The sequence below is a fragment of the Pleurodeles waltl genome, chromosome 3_1 (assembly GCF_031143425.1).
Source record: "Pleurodeles waltl isolate 20211129_DDA chromosome 3_1, aPleWal1.hap1.20221129, whole genome shotgun sequence".
NCBI classification, from domain to species: Eukaryota; Metazoa; Chordata; class Amphibia; order Caudata; family Salamandridae; genus Pleurodeles; species Pleurodeles waltl.
This window is the reverse complement of record NC_090440.1, coordinates 1,347,622,293-1,347,638,861: the sequence shown is the minus strand read 5'-3', so window position 1 is coordinate 1,347,638,861 and position 16,569 is coordinate 1,347,622,293. Positions and strand designations below refer to the sequence as shown.

The 16,569-nt window shown below is 41.1% G+C and overlaps 1 protein-coding gene across 1 annotated transcript in view; it reads right to left on the bottom strand.

The window, feature by feature from the left end:
- VPS11 (VPS11 core subunit of CORVET and HOPS complexes) overlaps positions 1–15,600 on the bottom strand; it is a 108,336-nt gene extending 92,736 nt beyond the window's left edge. Inside the window, exon 1 of the mRNA XM_069224807.1 lies at positions 15,437–15,600. Within this exon, the coding sequence (XP_069080908.1) occupies positions 15,437–15,569 (133 nt within the window). The 5' untranslated portion in view covers positions 15,570–15,600. The remainder of the gene's footprint in view (positions 1–15,436) is intronic.
- Between the last annotated feature and the right edge of the window lie 969 nt (positions 15,601–16,569).

Genomic DNA, 16,569 nt, shown 5'->3' with positions numbered 1-16,569 from the left:
GACAAAACTATTAGAACCAAAGCAAATCACTTTGTGTGCTGCTGCTAGAGATGCCTTATCTGCCAAAATCGGAAATGTCCAGAAGCGGGTCAGTGGGTTTTATTAACAACACACAAAAAGACGATTTGGGTTCAAAGTAACTCAGTATATAATAATTAGATTTTTGAAAGAGTTATATAAAAGAGGTACCCATGGATGTATATCAATAGCAGTCAACACTTCTTGGAATCAGCATCGTGAATCTACACTTATGACACAAACAGCATTAACTGTACAGCACAGTGTTTATTACACTAGAATTTGTGGCTGCAAAAAGCTCACTGAAACTGCTAATACTCAATGGTTCGCTCTTCTAACTTTTATGCACATCCTGGCTGTGGTTTATAATATTCTCAAAGCTATTACTAACACATTTAGAGATTTCAGGTTGGACGAAATACCATGCTCAGCAAGTTAAGAGGGTTTTAACTGCCATCACAACAGCATTCTTATTTACACAGGGACCAGAATGCAAATTGATGTGTGCTAAAATGTCAGGACCACTTACACATCTGACCCTTGCAACTGGATACAGGGAGTGCAGAATTATTAGGCAAGTTGTATTTTTGAGGATTAATTTTATTATTGAACTACAACCATGTTCTCAATGAACCCAAAAAACTCATTAATATCAAAACTGAATATTTTTGGAAGTAGTTTTTAGTTTGTTTTTAGTTTTAGCTATGTTAGGGGGATATCTGTGTGTGCAGGTGACTATCACTGTGCATAATTATTAGGCAACTTAACAAAAAAATATATATACCCATTTCAATTATTTTTCATTACCAGTGAAACCAATATAACATCTCAACATTCACAAATATACATTTCTGACATTCAAAAACAAAACAAAAACAAATCAGTGACCAATATAGCCACCTTTCTTTGCAAGGACACTCAAAAGCCTGCCATCCATGGATTCTGTCAGTGTTTTGATCTGTTCACCATCAACATTGCGTGCAGCAGCAACCACAGCCTCCCAGACACTGTTCAGAGAGGTGTACTGTTTTCCCTCCTTGTAAATCTCACATTTGATGATGGACCACAGGTTCTCAATGGGGTTCAGATCAGGTGAACAAGGAGGCCATGTCATTAGATTTCCTTCTTTTATACCCTTCCTTGCCAGCCACGCTGTGGAGTACTTGGACGCGTGTGATGGAGCATTGTCCTGCATGAAAATCATGTTTTTCTTGAAGGATGCAGACTTCTTCCTGTACCACTGCTTGAAGAAGGTGTCTTCCAGGAACTGGCAGTAGGACTGGGAGTTGAGCTTGACTCCATCCTCAACCCGAAAGGGCCCCACAAGCTCATCTTTGATGATACCAGCCCAAACCAGTACTCCACCTCCACCTTGCTGGCGTCTGAGTCGGACTGGAGCTCTCTGCCCTTTACCAATCCAGCCACGGGCCCATCCATCTGGCCCATCAAGACTCACTCTCATTTCATCAGTCCATAAAACCTTAGAAAAATCAGTCTTGAGATATTTCTTGGCCCAGTCTTGACATTTCATCTTGTGTGTCTTGTTCAGTGGTGGTCGTCTTTCAGCCTTTCTTACCTTGGCCATGTCTCTGAGTATTGCACACCTTGTGCTTTTGGGCACTCCAGTGATGTTGCAGCTCTGAAATATGGCCAAACTGGTGGCAAGTGGCATCGTGGCAGCTGCACGCTTGACTTTTCTCAGTTCATGGGCAGTTATTTTGCGCCTTGGTTTTTCCACACGCTACTTGCGACCCTGTTAACTATTTTGAATGAAACGCTTGATTATTCGATGATCACGCTTCAGAAGCTTTGCAATTTTAAGAGTGCTGCATCCCTCTGCAAGATATCTCACTATTTTTGACTTTTCTGAGCCTGTCAAGTCCTTCTTTTGACCCATTTTGCCAAAGGAAAGGAAGTTGCCTAATAATTATGCACACCTGATATAGGGTGTTGATGTCATTAGACCACACCCCTTCTCATTACAGAGATGCACATCACCTAATATGCTTAATTGGTAGTAGGCTTTCGAGCCTATACAGCTTGGAGTAAGACAACATGCATAAAGAGGATGATGTGGTCAAAATACTCATTTGCCTAATAATTCTGCACTCCCTGTATCTTGAGAGCAACCGACTTATGTTGTATTCTGAAACAGTGCACTGTCTTGCCCTTCAGCCACTTCCTAAAGGACTTCGCCCACTTTAAAATCTATTTTTCATCCCACACTCCTCCTCTACATTCCACATGAGGAAGACAAAGTGATACAAATAATCCTTGAATTAATATTAACCATTCCATTTTCTGTTCACTGTGCCACTAGAGTCAGAACAACCACCAATCCATCCCGAAATAATCAGTCAGATTCCAACTAATATGGAAGAAAAGCATCCTCAGATGTATTTCAGTCTTATCAGGGAGGTGAAGTTTGAGTCACTATAATAAAACAATCACTGGAAAAGCCAACAAGTCTGTTACAAGGTTCGATGTTACTATCTCGGATGCCCTATTTTCGGATTTGTTTAAATTTTGATTATGTGAATATCGTTTTTATTTAGTTAACAGAAGTACCACTATTTCAGAATTATTCATTTTGGCTACATTTTTTCACTATAATATAAATATTTCTAAAAAAAAGGTTTACATAAAAAAAGTTTTAACAAATAAAAATCTGATGTATAGTGCTTCCGACAAGGATTCCACGGGATGCAAAGAAACAAAATTGGGTCACCTGGGAGTATATAAATTAAAGGTTGAAATAGAAAATAAAATAAGGAAAAAAAAAAATAGTTCAGTCAAGAACAAAACTGACTTTAAACACCAAAAATAATCAACACCTTGAAAAACAAACAATCGTACAATAAGAATATAAATGGTCTGTCTGAGGAGACCACAGAGTTGATAAGATATTCCTCACTGAGCTCCGACAGCCAAAAGTGCACAGTGTCAAATTCACCCAGAAGATACACAAACACTTGAGACACTGTGTCCTGGCTTTACTACAACATGACACAGTTCAAGTTTGTAAATTACAGTTCTGAAAAGTGTACAGGAAAGGCATGCCCTCTGGAGTAAATTATTACAAGGACAACGAAGTACAAACAATGCAGTATCTTCTTCCCACATTAAATAAGTAATAATTTTATATAAAGCTCTAATACCGAGGTGTCTTGGCGCTGGCGACTTCCGGTTACAGTGGAATACCAGCCTATATTAATAAAAAGCTGACAAACCACATCTTTAATGATTCCTAAAAAGACTAAGACTGGCTTGAGATTCAATGGACAGGGGCAGAGAGTTCCAGAGCTTGCAGGCCAGAAATGAAAAGTTCCTGCCTCCCCATCAAGACTTGTTTATTTTAGGTATGGCTACCAATTTGTTGGAAGGAGATCTTAATTCACGCCGGGGTGTGCACTATTTGAATACTTTTGTAAATACAGAGGGCCCGTACCATGTAAGGCTCTTTGAGTTATAAACAGGACCTTGAACTTTGGGCAACCAATGTAAATCCAGGAGTTTCTTGGTTATAAGGCTGAACTTGGGTATTTGCAGAAGCAGACTGGCAGCTGCATTTTGTTGGGATTGAAGCTAAGCTTGAGAACATCTATTAACACCCAAATAGAGTAATCAACCATAGAAAGTATAAGGGCAACTATCACCTTTTTTTAATCTAATAAGGAATATAAGGAAAAGATTTTTTAGCATCTTAATCAGGTAAAAACAGGAAGATGTTATGAGATTGATCTGCTCTGAGAAACCTGGCTGATCATCAAATAGCACCACGACATTTTTAGCTTTCTGAACTGGGAAGGGAAGAGGACCGGAAATTGCCAACCCACTATGAGCTGTTCCATAAATATTGATTACCACCAAAGTGGTATGACCTCCAATTTAGCAGACTTCAACTTCAAACAGGCTGAGATGTGCCCTAAACGATTGTTAAAGTTTTTGGCAGCAACACCGACCTCCAAGGGAATAGATACCACTATCTGAGTGTCATCGGCAGAAGAAATAACAGAGAAGCCATAAGATTGAATATGTTTCACTAATCGGGTGACAGATTTTGTAGAGTGTGAGGGACTGAGAGGATCCCTGAGGGACCCTACATGGGAGGGTAAAATGATTAGACTTATCGCCACCGATCTCTAACATTTGTTCCCTGTCGGATAGGAAGGAGCGAAGAATGGCAAGCGCTACACCTCCAATCCCAAAATCCACCAGCCGCTTAATAAGAATAGAGTGATTGACAGTATCAAACACAGCTGAGAGGTTTAGTGGGATCAAGGCAGCCCCACCTCCCCTATCCACCACCCGTCGGAAAATCGAGGGAATCTAAATATGCAATGAGGACCTAGTTTAAGGCTTTTTCCAATATTTTCACCGTAAGGGGCAGCCTGGAGCTGGGCTGCTAGTTCTTAATGGTTGCAGGGTCGAATATGTTATTTTTTTTTATGGGAAGAATTTATGCTTTTTTCCCAAACTGTTGGAAAGTGCCTGTCATTCAATGGATTATTTAAAAAGTTTTGTTAAATGCACCACAATGGCATCAGAGACTGGATGGAACACATGTGGGGGGCAAGGGTCTGCAGGGGAACCTGATTTAGTTGCTTCTAGTTGTCTTATGATTTTATCCTCTGTTATGGTTGGAAAATTGTGCAGGCTGCTGGTGTCCACAGCCCTGCTATTTTTATCATAAGAGTCCTCCGACGTTGGGCGTGTAAAGTCAACAAGTCTTGTTATGTTTTGGCAAGCCGAAAAGGACTCGAAAACATTGTTAATCTTTGACTGGAAGAACTCTGCCACTTTATCATGAAAGATTTGATCGGGGTGAAGGACTTGTTTTGATCAGAATTGGAAAGGATGATGATGGCTTTAAATAATCCAGCAGTAGAGTTGTTAGCATAGTTTATTTTGTAGGCAAAATATTTAGTTTTTTCTTTTATAAGTAATGCTTTATGGTCATTGCAGGCTATTTTGTATAAAAGTCTGGCTTCACTTTCATACCCTTTTCTCCATTTATGTTCTAGAGCACAACATTTTTGCTTCAGTTTTCTAAGCTCCGCAGAGTAAACCATGGAGCAGAAGGACTTTTTCCATAACTTTTAACCTTTTTTTCTGCAGCAAGCAGAGTAACTGCTGAGTTGATACAACTTGAGAAATTCTTGACAGCTATATCACCATTAGTATCGGTCTGAGAGCTATTTTCCTAAACTGTGGCGGGGTGCGGTGGGCCGGGATTCCCACAGACAGGGTCCTGGCGGGGAGTGGTGGTCTGGGAATTTATGGCGGGGTTGCGTTTTTCAATCATTATATGGCGGGTTTTCATTCGCCGCCAACGGCGGGATTCTGTTCACCGCCAACACGGCGGTCGGCGGTCTTTCCCGCCATGTTACTAATGACCGCCAAAGTCAGTGGTCAAACATACCTATTTAACTGCAGATACCATGCCCTAACAAAGGGTGTTCCTGTTGCCACTGCTGAAGCAGGTGTCTTAATTAGAAATTAAGAATGAGTGTTTATGTAGAAACTGGAATAACGTAGAAAAATAAGGCACGCATATGAAATTGTGACTTCGAACAATGGCCACCGGTGATCGTGAAATGTACTAATTCAGTGGTTCCCAACCTGGGGTCCGCAAAGCCTCCTCAGGGGGCCCATGACTACTCAGAAAATTTTATAATATTAACAGATTAGGTGCCCAGCTTTCAGTAATGACTCATGGGGGTGAGGTCCCTGGATTCCAATAATGATTCAGTGGGGGTCCCCGGATTCCAATAATGATTCAGTGGGGGGCCCCGGATTCCTGTATGATAAGGTGGGGGTCCACAGAAATCAAAAGGTTGAGAACCACTGTACTAATTGATGACTTATAATTATGAAATATTGAAAATGTATTAGATTAATGTGGTGATATGTCATGTTTAGGATTATGAAATTATGCTTTAGCTTATTAATTCTAGGCCTTAACTTAGTGAGTGTCTTGGCTTAGTTTTTCCCAGGCCTCCTGCCTAAGCTCTATTTCTTAGCAGTTTAGTAAAATGCTGATGGAGTGAATTAAACTGTGAAAAGTCCATTGTCTTATTAAAAGTGCTTAAAAGAAGCTTTCTGTGGGAATCGACAGACAGGAGATGATGTCTCTAATAATGTATTGTCTTGTGTGTAATGTGTGTGAGATGTACTTTCCCAGGACGAGAACAATAAAGACACTGACTGGAGAGGACGATGAAACAGATTTGTTACCTGATGAGCCGCACGATGAGGACATCGTAAAGTGGACCAATCAACTTAATGAGAAGAAAGAAATATTATAATTCATAGATTTGGTATAGCAATAATATTGGGTAGTGTATAAACGTACTATTTACTGACCAATGGGGAATTAGGTGATAGTTTAGGTGACTTTGATATAACAACGCCACAGAGGAAAAAAGACCTCAGACTTTATTCAGATTTACTGCAGTATTGAGAGAACAAGAGACAAGATTATGTCACTGCGCTCATACTCTCTGACTGAGAGCCTGATGCTTTGCTGATCGATTGATGACCTGAGGACGAAGACCGATTCTGCTTACTGACCCATACAGTGAATAGGTAGACATAACAATGTGACTGAATTGCATTTTTATTCCTTTTCTTTCTAGGTACCAACTGCGCTGCCTTGGTAGTTTCCCTAGCTAAATGTTTTTCTAAATTTGTGTTCTAAATTGTTTTGCATGAAGCCCAACATGTGGATGTTAATCTGAGGTTAGATGAGGGCATTCTCAAATGACGGACGGATTACAGAAACTAATGTTTGACGAGTTATCTTGCTGAATTCTATGTACGCCATATCTTTATTGCAGCTGACTATTATTGACATACTGTAGCACTAGAATGCGTCGAAATTCAAGCTTTGAATAGATTATGTTTCTTCCGCCGCTTCAGACAATCAGTATCGTTCTTATATGTGTTTCATTTGATATTGAGATTAATCTACATGACTTTAGCATTGTTAGTATAAGGGAAATAAAATTAATAAACCTTACTAAAGGTGTGGTTATTCATGGCTGATAGGTCATGGTGCATGATACTTACTGACTACATTGATTATTGAGTGCTAATGATTGTTGATTATTGTGAATTGATCCTTTGTTCATATATTGGAGCTATGGCAAGAACATCTTAAATGAGATGAAAGGTTCATCGATCTATTCGCGTCCCCTTGTAAGTTTACTTATTAAGGTCAGACGCGCTGACACCGCTAGCATCGCCTCTGCTTTGTACCCCCATGCTCCTATCTTTCGCCCAGAATCCACACAAAAACTCCTTCTCTACAACTCCTTCTCTCTTTCTGCATTACTCCTCTCGCCTACTCCTTTCTTAAGTGCCATGGGTCCACGCATGTTCACTTTACACCAGGATTTTCCTCCCTTTAGGCACTATTCCCAGCACAGTGGGATTGGCATCTCATTTATGGGCTCCTCTTGATCCGCTTCCTCTTTCAGACTCTTGCCTGTGCACAGGCAGCAGCCACATCCTAAGAAGTACACTCAAGTATACCACTTGTTGTCACATTCAAATATTTATCACATGCTATGTATATAGAAAACAGTATTTTAGGTCTTGCCTAGAAAGATTCAACTGTTTGCCTACCTCATGGAATCAAAAATGTATAAATAAAAAATGCATACATATATACACAGACAGGGGATTTGGGTTAACTCCATTCCATCTATTAGTCTGTTCGACTGTCATTCATATTTTACTACTGCTGACAACTGTATATTCATTGGGAACAGTTAAGCCGATTTTAGCTACTGGTCCACTTGTACTGTGAGTGCCAGCATTCTTTGCCGATGATGCGCACATTCAGCTAAAAGGAAGTGCACTACTGTTAGAGTACTGATGGCTAATACTCTAATCTGCTTTCTTTCCATTCTTTATCCTGTTGGTGACTAAACACCTCAAGGGACAGTTACTGGATGAATCCTCAAAGTTTCTAAATTAACCTGAGCTCAAACCCCTGGTAGCTATGGTAAGAGCAGACAGGCTTAACTTAGGTCAAAGTGTAAAATATTTATGAAGTACCAAAACAAAACTAAAGGTGATATCCAAAACAATACAAAATCTAAATGCAGATTGGATACGCCAACCAGGCCTGTCCTGGTCAAAGAGGCTACCTTCATACTTAACCCCTAAGCCCCAATCCACTACAGGAGTGCAGTCCTAAAACTCCCAGACTGAGAAGGGAACCCAGAGATTCATGGTGTGTCAGTTAGAGGCAAACTGCAGGGTCTAAGCCCAGGCCCAGCTTCCACTGGTCAGCCGGGCAGTTGCAGAAAATGCCTCTTGTAGCTTCCTGTATCCTTGTAGCTTGAAAAATGTCAGTATGTCTTGCTTTCTTATCTTTGTCCTGGATACAACAGGGAGAAGGTTCAGTCCTTCAGAGCTCCACTCAGGTCACTGACAGCGGGTTCAATTCTCTTCTGCTCTTTCTCAGGTCTAAGAGTGTTCTGAAGTGGGTGCCCAAGGATGCAACATTTATGCCTGCCACAGTTTAATGGATAGGAATAACTTCTGAGATTCTGAGAGGACACTAACCAATTGAGTAAAAGATCTTAAAACCAAGGCTACTACATAGAGCATTTTCAATATGGTGAAAGCCTTTGGCCTTACTCAATTTGGGCTCCGAGGGCGGCATGCGTGTGTCTGTGTGTGTGGGGTACTATGATAATTCTAGTTTCCTCCTACATCTAGCACCAAAAACCAGTTTGAAGCAACCTCTGAATCCCCCCTCCAATAGACCAAATCAGGAAGAGCAGGGTTTCCCAGCAACCAGACAGGGATACAGAAGAACTGTCTTAGAATCCTGTTCCCGTCCTTTCAAATGCACCCTCAGTGTTATATGCAAATCAATCTATCAATCTATCAATCAGTGACTCAAAGCACAGCTAATCATTCATAGGTCTCAAGGCGCTGTTTGTGGGCATGCTGCTCAATCGAAGAGCCAGGTCTCAAGATCCTTCCTGAACTGCTTTAGTGTTGTAGACTGCCTCAGTTTGAGAGGCAGTGTGATCCATGTCCGTGCTGCAAGGAAGGAGAAGGATCTTCCTCCTGCTGTGCTTTTCCAGATCTTGAGACTGGCTGCAAGGGCGGGCTGGGAAGAACGGATATGTCTGTTGGGTACGTTGAAAGCAAAGTGGTGGTTTAGGAATGCTGGTCCTATGTTGTGCAGTGCCTTGTATGCTGCATACCTGTCAAGAAGGATTTGACACTCCAGCAGGATTTTACACAAATGTCAAAAAGGATGCTCAAAGCTCCTCGACCTTTCACAAACAGACAGATGAGTGGTCAACCCTCCACACTTCCTCCCACAATCACAACAGTAAACACCAACGGTGTGGAGGAAATAAGATAAAACTCTCAACCACAACCACTTTGGTTGTAAACGTACGATGGAGACTAGGCTGAGACTACACATCCCATCAGCACTTGCGCACAGGAACATGCAGATGATGCGCACGCCGCGCGTCTGGGAGAAATGCCACAGGCGCGCTGGTGGAGATTCCCACTCCAGACCAGGGGCCCATATCCCTAAAGTTTAGGGTAAAAGTGTGAACATCCCTATAGTAGGGGGTATGAGTTGGTGTAGTGAGTAACAACAATGGGCACCACATTTGCAAGAAGGAAGGCCTGCTTGTTCTGTTCTATAATTTTATCAAGTAACTTGGCACCGGTGCGTGCAGTGGTGTGCAGAGTTCTATCACAAGGCATGCTCACGTAATGAGTCTCTAGTGTATGCTAAAAATCTAGCACTTTCCTTGAAGGTGCAGTTTTAATTATTCTGTTTCCCTTTATGTATAGGTAACTTCAATCTTTCATTACCACTCAGGTAGGCCTTGAGTGTTTGGATGTGAAGTAGATCTTCCTAGTAACATGACAGAAGAGGATCCATCTTACTGATGTACAGCTAGGGATCTTTCTCCCTGAAGAATGCCCCTGACCAGTTGTGGCTCAATAGGAGGGCAGAAACATGTTGGCTTAGTTATTTTTTGATGGAGTGAGTCATTATACTCACACATACTGTCAAAGTATGTTTTATCCTTACCAACAGACACCAGTATTAAAGGTGTATTAAACAGTGGTCATCAGTTAAGTATTTTTAAATATGACTGGATCCCTGTATTATCCAGAATAACGTTATCTAAGAACTCCCTCTGGCTGTATCCAACCAAGAGGTTGAATCCACCCAAGTGGCACTGTCATACCAGGGTGGGGACAGTCGGCCGATGATGAAGCATGACACTATTATGTGTGTGAGACCACCTGTTCCGTAAGGAGGAATCCCCAACACAGGTCCCTACTTCATGGTCTTCAATAAAACTCTAGATGATACTGGTAGGTTCACAAAGTGGTTGTGGTTGACAGTTTTATCTTATCTCCTCCACACCTGTAGTGTTTACTGCTCACAGCTCCTCCCCGCCCTATTTCCCTCATTCTGAGCTCAAAGGAGTTATCCCTACCCATTCAGGTCAACCTGTCACTCACAGCGACCTCTTGTGAACCCCTGGGAGGAATCTTACACCTCATTCTTGCCTATTCAATTGCTAATTTCTGGTTCGGAGAAATTGGCGAGCAAATGCAAATTAGCCTCCAGAAACTTCAGGTAGAAAAAGGGCTACTTTCTAAAAGTTACTTTTACTTAATATTTATTTAAAATCCGACGTCACTATTGAATTGGTATTTTAATAAACTATTAAGAATAGCTGTTTGATTATTTATCTAGCTAGTCCTATTCCTAAAATACAGTATTGGGATTATAATCAGAACTTTTGTTTTTCTACAGAGGACAGCAAGGCCTGCCATGGTGAAAAATAGCTTTTGGGTGCTAGCCACTGTAAGGGCATTTTAACATTACATTTCTACATCCTACTTTTTAAAATACCACACAGTACATTATAGGCTGTCGGCCTACACAGGGGTGATTTATAAATACATAAAAGTAAGATTTTGACCTCTCAAAAGGGTTTATTTTGACAGGATGAATTGCAATTTTACACTGCTACAGTCAAGCTACAATAGTAGACCTAAAGCCATTTTGCATTGTGATTGTTACAGATGGCACAATAGCCGTTACATTCCACTAGTGGTGTTTAACTTCCAAGTCCTGGGTACATTTTATACCATATACTAGGGACTTATAGGCAAGTTAAATATATCAATTAGGAGTACACCAGTTTGACCCCATGTATGTTAAATATGGGAGCACTAGCTCTTCACCACTGGTTAGCAGTTCTTAAGCCAATAAAGATAAAGGTTTCAGGAAAAGGTGAAAAAGCACCGAAGGCCACACAGAAAAGGCATATTTCTTACAACCACAAATAATAGTCCCATCCCATCACCAATATCATAAGCAATGACAACCATCTATGACATTCTACAGCTATCAAGCACTGCCATAGGCAATAGGTTTGGCCATAATGTGCTGTGGCAAGGAAACAATTCTTTGTGTACCTGCAGTATCAAAATCTAATCTGGCAGCTATTACTCCTTTGATAATTGGGTAGCAGGTATTTGTCATGGAGGAATTAAGAATTTTGCTTAAAACGCCAAGATGAACAAAGCACACAGGCATTATGTTAGCAACCTCCATTTGGAAGAAAAGGTTCTCATTGAACACCATACCAGCATAATTAACTGTTCAGGCAGGTGAGAAGTGGATGCCCGACTGAATGAGGACCAGATAGGTGGTGGCCCACCCAGCACCATAAACTCAGTGGTATCAGAGTTGAGTTTAAGGCAGTTTCTAGACATCCAGTCTGCATCTGTTCTGTGAGCCTGTTGGAAATTGATGTGGGCCTTGTTATTGTTCCTATCAAGTCTCAGAATGAACCAGACGTCGTCAGCATAACATATATAAGAAATATGGTGTGATCTAATGAGAATGACAAGAGGAGTAGTATGCAGATTGAATAAAGGCATACTTAGTGAAAAGTCCTCTGCAGAATTCTTGAGTAGCAGACAACTTAAATGGTGGTATGAACACTTTTTGGATGCAACTGTTAAAAATAAAAAAAAGTGCATCAATCCGGTACCTTCCCTAGAACTCCAAGATCCTATAGCCTCTCTGCCAGAATACGGTGTCAGACCATGCCAAAAGCCACATAGAGATACAGAAGAATCATTTAGGCTACTCCTACCTTATCAAGGATCATGCACAGGTCATTTTGCGTAGCTATCAGTACCAATTCCATGATATTTGAACCCCGAACTCGAGCCTCGGTTTGCGTTAGCAAGGAACTGTCCAACATAAGTTTGATTGGCTAAGACTTCAATTGTTTTTCAGTCAGCTTGGTGTAAAAAGGCAGCACAGAAATAGAGCAGTAATTACTTAACTCCAAGGTGTCGAATTTTTTTTTTTGTTTGTTTTATTTATTTATTTTAATTCTAGAAGAGAGACAATACTGGCCCTTTTACCAATCGGAAGGCAAGGAACCAGAAACAAAGGAATGATATCATACTATAGTGAGAAAGGGCTACTGAAGCAGCTGCCATATGCAAAATCCATGCGGGGCAAGGATCATCAGAGGTGCTCTAGATGTCATGGTCTTCAAAAAAATCTGGGCAGCAGTGACATAACAAAACAGACAAGAACCGATCGGTGTTGAGTGTTAAAGTAGTACAGGATCTGCTTCATAGACAGACACCAGTCTTACTGGGAGAAAACCTGTGGTAAGTAGATAGAATGTTATCTGTGAAGAAAGTGGAAAGATTTGCAGCGCAAAAGTGAAAATAGTAAACTGGCGAGTGCAAATCAGATTGGGAAATCCCTTCACTACTATTGATTGTCTAATCCAAGCCGAGGAAATCGAATAATTAGATTTCCACATTGTTAGTTTGAAGATATGCATCTTGAAAGTTGTGGGCAAAAATCTTCAAGCAAGGCACTCAGATTGTTTATATCAACGTAAGCATATTTATATTTAAGTATAGAAGGTGAACTGAGGTTAAGCATGGTAGAATCTTTCAAGTAAATTGAAAAACAGCACTGTATGGTCAGTTTAAGTAATTGTAACAAAAGATAAACCTAACACAGATTCCTCCAAACCAAATGGCATTTCCAAGTTATGTCCTGTAGTAGCATTAGGTTCATTAACTAACTGTGTTGGACCCAAAGTGGCACAGGCAGACAACGTTTTTAGAAGCGAACAAGGAGGATGGCTGTATTCAGATCAATAATTTTGGGACATTAATACCAACATCTATTTTTCAACGATATCAATACTACTAGGGCATATATTAGAATATATTAAGCCATATCACTTCTCATTCATAAAACCCAAATGATCCAATGACTTATTGTAACTGTCTTCATTATTGAATACTTGAATCCAAATAGCACAGTTTTCTTACGTTTTATATAGTCACTGCTACAGGTAACACGTGTTTTGAGAAAAAACCCTTTCTCAAGGCTTGAAGGTAATAACTAAAAGTCCAAGGTATATTTAACTTGCTTATATAAAGTTTGTCATGTATTTTTTCAGACACCCAATTATTTGGTTTGCCTTCCAATTCATTTACATGTGACCATGGAAGCTTCTAATGAATTGCTTGGAAAATATGATGAATCTCCAGAAAAAATCCCATGATGGATTTCCCCACAGCGGTATCAGCAATCCAATGAATGGCAGCTCAGCCACACGATTTGCAGGTACTGTATGCGAGCAAGTAAATGCATGATATACTTTATTCAAGCGAGTCAAACATACGTTTGACACTAACATCAAGCCTTGAGAACGCGGTTTCCATGGAACAAGTGTAGAAAACAGAGCAAAATGTTCAGTGACTTTAGCCGACTGTTCTTTCGTTTTGGTAGGCAGTGTTACGGAAGTCTAAGGGAATGTGCTCGAGAGCGTAGCTGGTGCTTTTGAGGTAATCTGAGTTTTAGACCAAAGGGTCCATCACTCAAAGAAAAGTCCACCTTGCACAATATTATTTTATGTACCACATGGTGAGAGGTAGGCAGGTTTCACTTCGGCAGGGAACCTGCAAATACCCCAGAGGGATCTGGCTGGCTGCCCTCCCCGTCCAGTAGGACAACCGGTTTCAGAAAATTGGACAGTTAGATGTGTATATCGAGGCTTAAATGACCGAGATGGACATTATCAAACCTGCACAAACAATAGCACTATCTTGTGCAGCAAGCACAAATGACTACCACTCATCCCTACAAGGAAACACATGAAACCAAATACATACAGACAGACGGGGCTTCCGTGCCTCAGACATCACAAAAGTCGAACCGATGTCCCCCACTTATATCGCACCAGGCAAGAAGGTGGATAGTCCGGTCACATGTAGAGAAACGACCTGCAACCGAATTATAATCACGGTGCCACGCTGTCAGTCCACAACAGGCACGCAGAGAGGACAGGGCTATACTCATAAAGAGGGGTGCATGCACGTTGTGTGTCCCTCAACAGGAGAGTCCAGCTCTCACATTCTCATTCAGTCTTGTTATTCATTGTTCCGTATTGGGACTTCTAGTCCTGATTTTATAACGGCACTCCAACTCCCAAAACTACAAAGCTAAACCCTGGAGTGGTCGAACTACACATGTATCCCAGAAAATTGAGTGCTCTATTGTCGATCTGATTTCACTACAGCATCAAGCCATTTCTCCCTTATGACAGTGAATCATTAAGCCGGGGAGTCTACTACGAACTGAAACCTTAAGAGGGAGCATAACTCCAAATACAAAGCTGCACCTACTACTTTGTAAACAGATTCTTAATAGCGACAGATATATTTCCAAGAACCTATTAAAGGTAGAAATTTGCAGACACCACTCACTGTAGAGTAAATAATGTTAATAAATACATTTCAAGAATCAGGTCATGTATTGTAAACACAACAGAATAAAAACACGGGAAGTGCGGAGCTCCCAGCTTTCCCATTGTGAGCACAGCACCCAGTACAATTATTTTCGACTTCGTTTTCTGGGATTTTTAGTCCTATTTAGCCCCTCAGAAAACCAGGACTACAAGTCCCAGAAGACAATAAAAAAAAACCCTTGCATAAAAGAGTTACACAAGAATTAAAAACATGAGAACACTTCCAACATATCCCAGCACCGCTACTGAAAAGGTACGCATAATTCACAATTTACTGTCGCCTACTCTTACTAATACCCTTCTCGGCACCACACCCAAATGCACAGCAGTCCCCTTTACTTGCAGAATCTTTATCTTCAGGTATCTTGCCCTGCCAAAACTGCTCATTTACAGTGTGCTTCCCCAAATCAGTCCTTTAATCTATGAGTCAATTCATACCAGTTTCCTCCCCTAACCACCCCCGTTTTCATTGGCATGCATGCCCCCTTTCCACTTTCAAAGCTGCTGTCTCAATTCCCAAAAGCCTACTACATTTTCCCAAAGGATATCACCGCACAGCAGGCTGCCCCGGCCTGAGTCGCAGGCGCTGATGCCGGGAGGCAGGAGCGCGCCTTCCCCAGCGGAGCCCAGCGCCTCCTTTTCGAAGAAGACGAAGCGGCGCCACTGTAGGTAGGCAGCCATCCTGAGGACAGACGGGTCATGTGACTGTGGCTTCCGGTGTCACATGACCAGCGAGGGCTGCTGATATCAAAAACGGACATTCTTCGAACCAGTACTTCAGTCACCTGACCTGGTAATTTTAACCCCTTCGCTGAGAGGCCTTTCCCCCACCTCAAGAGCCAGGTCTTTTTTTGGGCTATTTGGGGAAGTTCGCGCTTAGGCCCTTATAACTTTTTGTCCACATAAGCTACCCACGCCAAATTTGGGTCCTTTTTTCCAAATATCATAGGGATTCTAGAGGTACCCAGAGAAGGAGTCCAAGCAATTAGCCAAAATACAGCAAAAATTTCGTTTTTTAAAAAATAAAATGGGAAAAAAGGGCTGCAGAAGAAGGCTTGTGGTTTTCCCCCTGAAAATGGCATTAACAAAGGGTTTGTGGTGCTAAAATCACCAGCTTTCCAGCTTTCAGGAACAGGTAGACTTGAATCAGAAGACCACATTTTTCAACACAATTTTGGCATTTTAGTGGGACATACCCCATTTTTACTATTTTTTGTGCTTTTTGTGACAAAAATGGGTGAGAAACCAATGCTGGATCCTGGAAAGCTAAACATTTCCGAAAAGTAGACAAACTTCTGAATTCCGAAAGGGGTTATTTGTGTAGATCCTACAAGGGGTTTCCTACAGAAAATAACAGCTAAAATAAACAAATAATGAAATTGAGGTGAAAAAAAACAGCAATTTTTTTCACGTTTTACTCAGTAACTTTTTACTGTGATGTCAGATTTTTTAAAGCAATATACTGTTACGTCTGCTGGACCCTTCTGGTTGTGGGGATCTAGAGGGCTAGTAGGTTCATCAAGAACCCTAGGTACCCAGAGCCAATAAATGAGCTGCACCTTGCAATGGGTTTTCATTCTATACCAGCAATTCATTTGGTGAAATATAAACAGTGAAAAATAGGTATCAAGAAAACCTTTGTATTTCCAAAATGGGTACAAAATAAGGTGTTGAGAAGCAG